The 13,045-nt window shown below is 34.3% G+C and overlaps 1 protein-coding gene across 1 annotated transcript; it reads left to right on the plus strand.

The window, feature by feature from the left end:
* The first annotated feature begins 8,380 nt into the window (after positions 1-8,380).
* Positions 8,381-9,094, plus strand: LOC130967231 (protein MIZU-KUSSEI 1-like). The gene has a single exon (XM_057892044.1). The coding sequence runs from the start codon at positions 8,381-8,383 to the stop codon at positions 9,092-9,094; it is 714 nt and encodes a 237-aa protein (XP_057748027.1).
* The last annotated feature ends 3,951 nt before the right edge of the window (positions 9,095-13,045 follow it).

The raw sequence follows: 13,045 nt of genomic DNA on the forward strand, positions 1-13,045 counted from the left end.
GATAAACGTGTAAAGTGTCATGAGGTCGAGATACAATATCAAAAGGTCCTATTAATAGTGAACTAGTAACCTAGGGTATACAGAAATGAGTAAATGACGTAAAAATCCACTTCCGGGGTCCACTTGGTGTGTGCTTGGGCTGAGCATTGAAGCTTTCATGTGTAGAGACTTTTTCTGGAGTTAAACGCCAGCTTTTATGCTAGTTTGGGCGTTTAACTCCAATTTTTGTGCCAGTTCCGGCGTTTAACGCCGGGATTTCTGAAGCTGATTTGCAACGCCGATTTGGGCCATCAAATCTCGGGCAAAGTATGGACTATTATACATTGCTGGAAAGCCCAGGATGTCTACTTTCCAACGCAATTGAGAGCGCGCCAATTGAACTTCTATAGCTCCAGAAAATCCACTTCGAGTGCAGGAAGGTCAGAATCCAACAGTATCTACAGTCCTTTTCAGCCTCTGAATCAGATTTTTGCTCAGGTCCCTCAATTTCAGCCAGAAAATACTTGAAATCACAGAAAAACACACAAACTCATAGTAAAGCCCAGAAAAGTGAATTTTAACTAAAAACTAATGAAAATGTAATAAAAACTAACTAAAATACACTAAAAATATACTAAAAACAATGTCAAAAAGTGTATAAATTATCCGCTCATCACATCCTAAATGGTACCGTAAATCCTTGCTCAAATTGATTTAACATCTTACGAAACCCAATCCCCTCAACAACTTTAAACGACATTTCATCAAGTACAACAAACTCAGCTACAGACTTCTTACAATCTTCCAAGTTATAACCCTTAAAGGCGTTGCATAGATCCTCTTCTTCCTCAATTTTGGGCATATAGCCATGAAGTGTCATCTTCTTCTCCGCTTTAGTAAATATCCACTTATGAGAAATCCTTAAATGCTTATTTAGAAAATTTGTGCCATGTTTAGTAGGATGACAATCGTATTTTTTCTTGCAATGATTACATTTAGCCTGGTACTGTCCCTTTGTCTCAGTTAACGAAAGTTGTGTAAAATACTGCCAAACATACAATTTCTTTTCCCCTACGAGCAGCTTCTGGATTCTCAATATTTGTATCCTTATTTTCTTCATTAATTTGTGGTTCAGCAGGAGTTGTGGCAGCATCAATAGCAGGAACAACAACATTTTTAGCTTCAATTACCATTGTTTTATTCTCCTCGATAATTTCTGGAGAAATACAATTATCTCCTCCTCCCATTGTTCGTTATCTAAACAAGCAAAATCAAGAACAAATTCAACAATAATTAGCAAATCAGAAAGATAGAAATCTTATAATAAAATATGAAAAAATAAATCAGTAAACATACAGTAAACACAAGTAATAATTTAGAAATCAGTAAAAAATTAGTAAACACAGAAATCAGCTAAACAGTAAACAGTGATCAAGAACAAATAATCAGTAACTAATTATCATAACACAAAACAAGTAATTAGTAAAAAATTAGTAAATACAGAACAAATATTCAGTAAATACATCAGTAATCAAGAACAACTCAAAACAAAAGTCAGCTAAACAAATCATTTAATACATATTAACACCCACACCTAATCAGTGAAAAATCAGTAAATACAGAACAAGTAATCACTATTCACTAAACACATCAGTAATCAACAATAATTCAGAACAAAAATTAGCTAAACATACATCAACACCGACACCTAATCAGAGTTCTAATAATGAAAATCAACACTCATATCCTAAATTCACAAATTCTGATAATCAAAATCCCTAATCCTTAATCAGAATATTAATGAAATAATAAAATTAATTACTTACCTGAGAATAAGACCTGAGAAGAAGACCGAAGAAGAGAGCGGAGCAGAAGGAGTAGGACTAGCAGAGCAGAGCAACGGCGGGGTAGTAATAGAGAAGAGGACGACCGAGTCAAGCACAAAAGCGTCACGTCACCGAGAAGCAGGGCAGCACCGTAGGTTGTCACCGTCATCAGTCAAACAAAGAGCTTCGCCGGTGACTGAGGTGAAACACGGAGGGTTGAGAAGAGACTAGAACGAGAGGAGGGGGCGACTGCGTGGTACGTGCTGCGAGACTAGGAGTGGGCCGTGAGGAGAGAAGATGAGGTCAAGGGTCACCGGATCAGCCTGTGTCGTGAGGAGTGGGGACTGCCGGTGCCGGAGTGGGGGTGTGGGAGTGAGCCTGAATGGCTGAGCTGCTGAGGGAGGCAGTGAATGGAGAATGGACTGAATGTGTTGTGCCCTAGCCCCTAATTTGAAATCTGTAACTGTGTTTTGTGTATATGGTCGGGCCATCGGCCCGGATCCGGGTGACCTGAGCCATGGCCCGGTCCCGACTTCACCTTCTTTCCTGATTTTATTTTTTTTTCCTGGGTTCACCCCGGATCACTTCGGGTCCGGGTCTTCATCGTTCAAAATCCTTCGGGTCCGGGCCGAATTTTCAGACCGGGTCGAGCCGTGTGCACCCCTACTTGAAGTAGGGATTCCAAACTTATGAGTTTACAGGAATCTTAATCCAAGTTGTGTTAGTATCAGACGGGGAAGATAACTACAAAACATTTTGATACTTCAAGTGAGTAGTGTAATTGAGTGGTAATAAAAAAATTGTGTATTTTTAATTTTTTTTAATAACATTCGGTTATGTAGATATTTTTTGTTTGGAAGTAAAGACATCTAAAATGTCTTATTTTAAAGATATTTTTTAATAATTAAAAGTTAATATGTAATCAATTAAATCAGGTTATTTTGATCAAAATTAGATTGGATAAATCGATTTGTTTAAAAAATTGATGAACTAAATTTTAAATCTGTCTAAATTAATACTTTTTTTATAAAAAAATTATTACAATATTTTTATTATAGAAAATAACTAAAATACTCTTATAATTAATTTTGAGAATCTTAATCTTAATTTTACGATGATATAAAGAGAAGAGAAGGGTTAGAATTTTCAAAATTTATATAGTATTTTAGTCATTTTCTATAATAGGAGTATTATAGTCATTTTTTATAAAAAATAATATTAATTTAGACTGATTCAAGATTTGGTTCACCGATTTTTCGACTAAATTAATTTGTCTGATTTAATTTTGACAAAAATAACACAATTTAATCAATTATATGTATTGAATTTTAATTACTAAAAAAAATGTTTTAGGTATTTTTATTTGAGTGGCTCTTTTTTCGTTTTTAATGTCATAATTTAGTAACGTATTAAGTTAAGGTTATGCTACGTATACACTAAAATCAGTCACCAAAATCAGCCACAACATAAAATACATATTAGAATATAAATACGCATTGAAAATAAATTAAACCACACGTATATTTATACACAAATATATTGATAGCTAATTTTAGTGGCTGATTTTGGTATACAAATAATATTTTTCATTAAGTTATTACTTTTAGGTGGATACTACCATGAAGATTTTATAATTATTTTCATATAAAGATGAGTTTTTTTTTTTTACTATTAGATGATAAATTATAAAATTTGATTTTAATATGTTATAAAAATGTTATTTTTAAAAAATAACTAAATAAACAAAATACATTTTTAATACAAAATTTTTTGTAAAAAGATATTTTTAGTATCTTCATTATTTAAGTAGTTGCCTTACTTGTATACAGCTTTTGATTATCTTTTTGTTAGGCTTTATGAGCTCATATCGTTATATACTCGTTTAGTCGGTATTAATGAGTGATTAATTAATCAATCTTGCTATATAATCAATAAGAATTTTATTAATTTCTGTCAACTTTTATTTATGATTGTATTTAATAAAAGTGTCTTTATAAATATATGAATTTAATAAAAATATCTTTTTTATAATCATATCTAATATAATAAAAATATCTTTATAAATTGGTAGATAATATATTAATCCCCTATACTTTTCCTTAATTTTATCCATAACATCATCATCATATAGTTGGAACACATTCTAAGTAAGGAATTAAATACCTTTCAAAAAGCGTCCTCTAATTTTCTTCGTGGCTATAACGACTCGCTTCAACTTCCTCTTCATAATTTCATATCCAGCAGCTGATAATGACCAAACAATTATAATATTAATTAAATAATCTTCAGAAAAATATTGAATAAAAAAACTTCATATTTAGGGTAATGCACTCATTACAATTACTCCTCGGTTCAATATGCTTGGCCATTGTCTAAAAAAAAATATAGTACGTATACTACTTATTAAATTTAATACACCTACGTACTAACAACTAACATAATATCGTTATAACGATTTGTGCAAGTACATAATGAGAAAAACAAAGAAGAAAGATAATGCCCTTTTCAAAACTAATGTAATATAATGTCACCAAAAGAAAAAAAAATTGTTATTATACATATTAAATTAAAATTCTTAAAGTTAGATATATCTTTTCTATCCCTGGAATGTAGGGGTGGCAAACGGGCCTAAATTCGTTGGGCCAACCCGCATAACCCGCTAAAAAAGGCAGGCTGAGCTGAAAAATTGGGATCGTCAAATAGCGAAAATTCGCCTAACCCGCACCGTCTAACCCGCGGGCTTTGGCGGGTTTCGGCGGGGTGGGACGGGCTTCTCCGCTGGGCTAAGGTTTTTTTAGTGAAGGGGTATTTTTGTAATTTTTTGTCAAAACCTAACTTTTTCCAACCTAACTTACAAGAGTATGGAGATAAAAATTGAGTGTTTTGAATTACGTTTATGTTATTTTGGAGACAATATTTATAATTATGTTTTGGATTATGTTTATTTTGCTTTAGAGAGAATATTTATACTTATATTTTGAATGAAAATTTGGTTTATAATTATATTTATTAGATATTTATAATTACAAAGACTTTAATGTTTGTAAATATAAAAAATATAATTTTTTATGCCATTAGAAATTATAAATTTATTAATATGGTTGTGAAATTATATATATTACTTAGTAGTTAATAGTAAAAAAAAAAAAGGAGCTTTGACGGATTTAGCCTGCCAGCTCGCCGATCCGCAGTTAGACAGAATGGACTAAAATTCTAAGACCGCCTCACTAGGCGGGGCGGGGCGAGACAGGCTTCCCCGCTTGCCACCCCTGCTGGGATGCAAAATCCAAATAATAAGCGTGATTTTATTTTTGATCCATTATTATATTACAGTACAATTTTACATTAATATTTACTCCTCGAACTCACGTTATTGAGTAGTCGTATATTTTACAACAATTATTTAGATGCAAATAGTGCTGGAATGATGGATCGGAGGTCCATGGCTGACCCACAAGGATTCCTTTCCGGCTAATGCTAAAATCAAACCCGGTGCATCTATCATAATCCGATCAGGCTCAATAACCCATATTCAATATTTTTTCGCACACTATAATTCTTGATGGCTAGGTGTACAACTATATTATAAAATTTATATCCGAGTCACAATTCTACACTCTCATCTATATTATAACCATCAGAACATTTGAGATCACCAAAAAGCATCGGATCAACGACCTTCATAGTATGAAGGTCTGATGAAAAATAATGATTTAAAACTTGCAAACAATTGGGGTATAATTATTAATTTTTTAAATTTTATAATAAAAATAAAATATTAAGATACAATTTATTTTAAAAAACATAAAATTCCGTAATATTATTAGGGTAAAAAATATTAGTACGCAACTAAATTGTATCGTACACTGACAGTGAAATATGGGAAAGTCTAGAGGGCCAGCAACTTTATTAAATTCTGGTCAGCATGTAACAGCAAAGAAAAATGAGTCATTGGATGAAGTCTCACATCAATTTCACACCATTAAAATCATCATTATAACTATTTGATAGCTATAAATCACAAAAGTTACTGACCCCTAACACTCGTCGCGGAATATAATGCATCCAAATTAAAATCTGCAGACTTGTTTGTGTCTGGTGATTCTCGTCCATATACCATAAATAGGCTGCAAAATCCAGTGATGTGATTTGTATAGCCAAAAACATGCTGTCGGCATTGAATAATGGTTGAGCAAAAAGTGTAAAACGTGAATGATCTGTTGTCCACATTATTATCTAAGCGTTGTTTCATACGATTTATTATAATTCTGAGATGGCACTAAATTTTGCTTGGAACTTCATTATGGATGACTAATTAAGTTGGTCATGAAACTAAGTAGTGATTATATATACTAGTGTGAACTAGTACCACTGTTATATATGGTAATACAAGACATTTGTCAGGTGATTTCGTACGGTGTAAAACTAACCACACCTTTTTATTTCCATTTAAAACTTTGCAGCTAAAGTTCATCTCACATGGTTTTGTGCAACATGCTATAAAAAAATTAATAAAATAAAATTTAATTAGTGCTTCTTTGTGGGTCTGCTACATGTAATAATATAAGTCCGACATATTGTTTTTTTCTCTTTTAATTTACGTGATGTAGGTTCGATAATTGAGAAAAAAGCTAAAGAAAAAAAGATGTAGATCACTCGTTCTAGCATATGTTATATGCACAAAGATGCTTATTTGTATACTGTAATATATATAGTTGTCAAGTTGAACAGTTGTATTATTGGAGTTTTATGGCCAAAAATATGATGTTTCAAATAATAATGATCCATCATATGATATGGGATTTGGCGGGTAGCGGAAATCACCATCCAAAACTTTAATATTTTTAATTGGCTAAAAACAAAACCGTTATATGTGAAGACAACACGCTAATTGTTTTCTTTACTTGTATGAATTCTCCATCACCATGCTTTAGTTGTTTAATTTACGTCCACACAAACCAAAAGAATCCCTGAAGAGAATAAATAATAAAGAGGTTAAGCATCCAAATAAGCAGGGAAAATAAACTATTGCTCTGATCTGTGCTGCGTGAGTTGTGCTAGAATCTAGAGACTCATCAGTTGCATCAGATTCATTAAACCTTTTAGTTGGCATTACAAAAGTATTGATTATCCTTTGATAAATGACATACATATAAATTGTTTGGAATAAAAAATCTCCATGTAGCAATTTACTAGATTAATTTGGGTGTAGATAATATCAAAATTTTAATTTTATGTACTCGGAACAATCTTAAAAGATTATTATGCTCAATTATGTATTTACTTATTTTATGTACTCAAACCATGCTTAGCTTATACCAAAAAAAAAAAAAAACATATAATAAAAAAGCGTTTAAATTAAGATACTGGAAATTTTTTCTTTCCAAACAATTTATATACGACATTTATCTAATAACTTACTATTATCATGATGCCTTTAATTTATAATTCACTATTTATTTATGGATCTCTTTTGATGAATAAGTGTAGATGAAGTCAAACAGTTATTGTATATATGTAAGAGAAATGAAACTTTATTCCTCAACCTTTATTCCTTAGCTAGCTTATTATTACTAGTCCATCAATAATCAAACTTTTAATTTAATACTGTTATAGAACACTTGATTAATTATGTTATGCATGAAAAAAGCAACAAATAATGATGCTGTATGTGGTTAACAATGTGAAATTTGTTGGAATGTTAAGACAAGTTAGCCAAATTCTTAATAATAGAACAATAAAATACAATTTGTATATAAAAGATCTCTCATTAAATAAGTCGTTATATATAATTATATATATATATATATATATATATATATATATACATATATTATTAAATTTATTTTTAACATATTTATCAGGTAATTTTTAGTATACATATAATATACTTAATAGGATAAAAACATAGCAATTTAATAATAAAAATTCAACAATAATGCTAATTATAAATTACGATTAATATAAAATATGGAAAAGTATGAGAAGCCAATTGAATATTTGTACAATGTGCACAATGGAGGTTTATGGAGCATTAGAGATATAACCATTAGTGTTACCTTTTCTCATCAGCTGAAACTTTTGGGATGAGTGGTATTATGGCATGGTATTAGAACCTTAGATCCGAAAGGTCAAGAGTTTGATTCTTAATGAATCCAAAACAATTTAAGTTTTTGGAAAGATGTTTATTATCCTTAGTACTTGAATGGTTATTCTAGATAGTATGAGGATGTTCATTTTGTAACTCAGATCCATAGAATATATTAAAAAGGAATTAAATTATATATGTATATGTGTATATTTATAAATATATAAATACATAATAGTTGATTTAATAACAGAGATTATTAGGTATATATATATATATATATATATATATATATATATATATAATTTTTTATAGAAAATATCTATGGATTATTGAAACTAAACAAAAAGACAAATATTAAAAGATTTTTTGTCGTTTTCATCCAATGATAAAGAGTATTTAAGCATAGGGTAGCATAGACCAGAGGCTGCATCAATAAGATCCAACACGAAAAAGAACACCAGCATATAATATAATTACAGAGAGAATGGACGCAATAGCTGTCACCACATCAGTGGATTGCCAGAAACAAGTTCGATCATGGAGTCTGTTACGTTCTCTCATGCACCTAATAATCCCCACATGCACCACTTGCATCATAGAGGATAAAGAAGAAGAAGAAGAAGAAGAAACAGCACAAAAGAAGGAGTGCATAAAAAACCAGAAGCATTATTATTGTTATTCCTCACCATCCAGCACCATCATCACTGCCACTATATTTGGATATAGCAATAATAAGGGTAAGGTTAGCTTGTGCATCGAGAACAACTCGAATTCAAGAAACCCAATTCTGCTATTAGAACTAGCACTTCCAGCAAGCACGTTAGCGAAGGAGATGAGAAGGGGAAGGCTCAGAATCTTGCTAGAGAGCAAGGTGTCATCGTCGTCATCATCACTATTTTCGACGCCTTTGTGGAGAATGTATTGTAATGGAAAGAAGGTAGGGTATGCTGTGAAACGCAAGCCTTCGGAAACCGATCTTCAAGCACTGCACATGATGGGTTCGGTTGGTGTAGGCACTGGTGTGTTGACAATCAAGGAGTTGATGAATAAAGAAGAAGAAGAAGAAGCCAAAGTGACTTACCTTAAAGGTGAATTTAGAAGGGTGCGTGGATCAAGGGACTGCGAATCTTTCCATTTAATTGATCCAGAAGGAGATGTGGATCAGGAGCTGAGTATTTTCTTTTTCAGGTCAAGGTGAAGGTGATGACACATACATCATCTTGTGAAAGCTTTTAGAAATGATTTTCCACCTTTGAACTGTATGTGCTAATCAAGGTGTGGTCTACCTCAGCATTAATTACCATGCGCATGCCTTTGTATACTTACACCAAAAATGTTATAGGGTATCAGAAACATACTTTATATCCCACACTCTTAAACAATTCCACACTCTAAACATTAATAATTAAATAATAATACAAAATAATTAGTTTTAATGATCCTTTAGTATTCCTTTATCTATCTAGAAACATTCCAAAACTCCTTATCCCATACTTCTGTCTCTTAGCAAAAAAGTCTAGTATGTAAATATGTCAGGTGTTTCATAATATTATTTTTATTTTTTCAATTCAGGTAGAATAGAAAATACAATATTTTTTTAAATAATATATTACAGATAATAAATAAAAGAATATATAATATATACAACAAATCATACCAACAATAAAATTTTATTAAATTAAGAGTGTCATTGTAAATTTAAAAATGACAATTTCCATCTCTTTTATATATATATATATATATATATATATATATATATATATATATATATATATATATATGTTCTCATTGTTCTGGATAAAAAGAAAACATAAATAACAAAATAATTAGACCATAATCGACGTCACAGGATAACGGTGAGGTTATCACAACGACTATACCATCAAAGTCTGTAGCCGTCAAATCTCAATAATAATATATTGTAATAAGCACTAAATGTCGAAAAAACAGCAGTTACATAGGACAAATGTTAAAAAAAGGTTTTCACCACCTAATATATTAGGATTTAGAGCATTAAATCTTTAATATAGAATGTTTTGCAGGTTGTCCATCCAACCTGATTCTACGCATGACAAAATTGGAATCTTCAATCTCTACCTCCTCAGTTTGTAAATTCGCTTCGAGCATGAATAATATATATATATATATATATATATGAAGTAAAAGTTATAAAACAATTTAAGTATTTTTTTTGTTTACTTTTTTTTTTTTAATTTGTGCTACACAACTCTTCATTAATTAAGTGAATTGTAGCTCTTCATTTAAATTTTAGATTTTAAAATTTGAAATTTATTATTTAAAATTTATGATTTAAAGTTGGTGATTTAAATTTTAGAGTTCAATGAGTCATACACTCTTTTACTTTTTTTTAGTGCTGTTCATACCCTGACCCAATGCTAAGGGCCCAGGTCCAACCAAAAGGCCTGATCCAATAGATTAAGCCTAGCAAAGCACCGACCTCCACCTAAGAAGTCGGTGTCAACCACGACTTAGTATAAAGAAGTCGGATATGAGATTAGCTGGCAGATAAACACTCATTCGAATGAGTAACCACCCCTAAAATCTCTCTAACCGCTTCCTAAAGCCATATCTTAACCTCCCTGAGATCATGGGACGGTTAATATCCTAAAGATACGGCACTACACCAGCGGTGGTTATTGGCTCACCACTATAAGTACACTGACACCTATCAGGTATTTCTAAGCCCAATATTCTCTAGACCTGCTCACACTCTTGCTAACTTAGGCATCGGAGTGTCTTTGCAGGTACCACCCCCCATTCATTCACGCGCGCAAGTCGGACGGAGCCTCCCGAGTTGCTGACCCATCCGGAGTCCTCCTCCTTCATACATTTGGGCCACTCAACGCCATCCATCTCATTTATCTCCGGTTACCCACCGTAACATTGGCGCCGTTGCCGGGGACCCGAGAGATCATCCATTGATGGCGGACAGATCCCACGAAGAAGGCCATGCAGAGACAGATTCTGAACAAGAGAATCTAGGCATAGGTAATAGCGATGAAGACCTGGCCCTACACCAGGAAGATAACAATCAACATAGAGAGGGTACCTCCGGAGTGAAGAATCCGAAGGTAAACTCCTCAGACGGGCGTGAATCAGAAAAAGGCGGACCATCCCACGTAGCTGAATTGATGGGGTTAGTCCATAGCCGCTTGGAACAATTGGAGCAAGAGCGGGAGAAGCAGAAGGAAACTGAAAAGTACCTCAAAGAGGAGATGGAACGGCGAAAAGAGTTAGAAAGAAAACTCTTATAGCTAGAATCCTCCCTCAAGAGTCACAACTCCCGCGACGAACAGGAAGACCAACTCTCGGGTGGAGAAGATCCTTTCAGCGAGGACATAATGAGGGCAAAAGTTCTGAGAAACTTTAAAAGCCCTGATATGGACCTCTACGATGGAACCACAGACCCGAAGCATCACCTAAGCAACTTCAAAAGTCGGATGTATCTAGCTGATGCCTCCGACGCTACGAGATGAAAAGCTTTTCCGACCACTTTATCGAAAGCAGCGATGAAGTGGTTCGATAGCCTCCCCCCGAGATCAATCACTAGCTTCGAAGACCTCTCAAGAAAGTTCTTGATGAGGTTCTCAATTCAGAAAGATAAAGTAAAACATGCACCGAGCCTCCTGGGAATAAAACAGGAGGTTGGAGAGTCTCTACGAGCCTATATGGAAAGGTTCAATAAGGCGTGTTTGGAGATCCAAGACCTGCCCACAGAGGCAGTCATAATGGGGTTAGTCAATGGACTTAGAGAAGGTCCCTTCTCACAGTCCATATCTAAAAGGCACCCCGTCTCTCTAAGCGATGTACAAGAAAGGGCGGAAAAGTACATCAATATGGAAGAGAATGCAAAGCTAAGAGACCTGAGTTGGCGACCTGGACCCCCTCCCTCATCTAAAGAGAGGGAAAGGGAAGCCAAGAAAAAGGAAGAGCTCGGTCTCGAGAGGCCCAGAAAATATCACTCTTATACTCCTCTCAAAACTTCTATAGTGGATGTATACAGAGAGATTTGCCACACTGAAAGGCTGCCACCCCCTAGACCTATTAAAAACAAAAAAGGGGGAAGCCGCAGCGACTACTGTGAGTATCATAAAATATATGGTCACTCCACCAACGATTGTTACGACCTCAAAAATGTGATAGAAAAGCTGGCTAGAGAAGGTCGGCTTGATAGATATCTCATGGAAAGGTCGGACACTCACGGGAAAAGAAAGCGAGATGATGTGGATAGAAGAGATCCACCACCGCAGACTCCAGAGAGACATATTCATATGATCTCGGGAGGATTTGCGGGAGGGGGCCTCACTAAATCCTCTCGCAAAAGACATCTTAAAAGAGTCTATCAAGTTGGGGAGGAGTCATCCGACCTCCCCACCATATCGTTCACAAAAGAAGATGGGCAAGGGATAATCCCCGGGCATGACGATCCCATGGTGATAACTATGATCCTAGCCAATGCCCATCTCCACAGAACCCTAGTAGACCAAGGAAGCTCGGCGGACATCCTTTTCAAACCCGCCTTCGACAAGCTAGGGTTAGATGAAAAAGAGTTGAGAGCCTACCCCGACACCTTATATGGGTTAGGGGATACGCCGATAAAGCCACTAGGATTCTTACCCCTTCACACCACTTTTGGAAGAGGGGAAAAATCAAGGACTCTGAGCATAGACTTCATAGTCATTGACGAAGGGTCAGCATATAACGCCTTAATCGGCAGAACTACCCTTAATTGCCTTGGAGCCACTACAAGAAAAACACCCATTCAAGTACACTTGAAAAGTGTAGCCAAAAGTGAAAAAAAATGATGCCTTAGGCTATGGCTACGCTTTTTGGGCTACGGCTACGCTTTTTGGAGTGATTCCTATTCGGCCGTTGCCTATTCTCAAAGGCTACGCTTTTCTACACCAAGGGCTACGCTTTTGGCGTTTGGGAATAGGCTACGCTTTTCAAGTGATGCTGTTCAGGGGAATAGGCTACGCTTTTCAGCTTTCATTCTTCCAGAATAGGCTACGCTTTTCAATGCTACTGCATCACTTGTAAAGCGTAGCCCCATCGTATACCATAGCTACTTTTTATAAGCGTAGCCTTAGGTCCCTCTTTTTTTTTTTTGGTATACTATAGCTACTGT

The sequence above is a fragment of the Arachis stenosperma genome, chromosome 3 (assembly GCF_014773155.1).
Source record: "Arachis stenosperma cultivar V10309 chromosome 3, arast.V10309.gnm1.PFL2, whole genome shotgun sequence".
NCBI classification, from domain to species: Eukaryota; Viridiplantae; Streptophyta; class Magnoliopsida; order Fabales; family Fabaceae; genus Arachis; species Arachis stenosperma.

Bases quoted from the DNA above. Each gene is read 5' to 3' on its own strand.
- LOC130967231 (XM_057892044.1), top strand. From the start codon at position 8,381: ATGGACGCAATAGCTGTCACCACATCAGTGGATTGCCAGAAACAAGTT.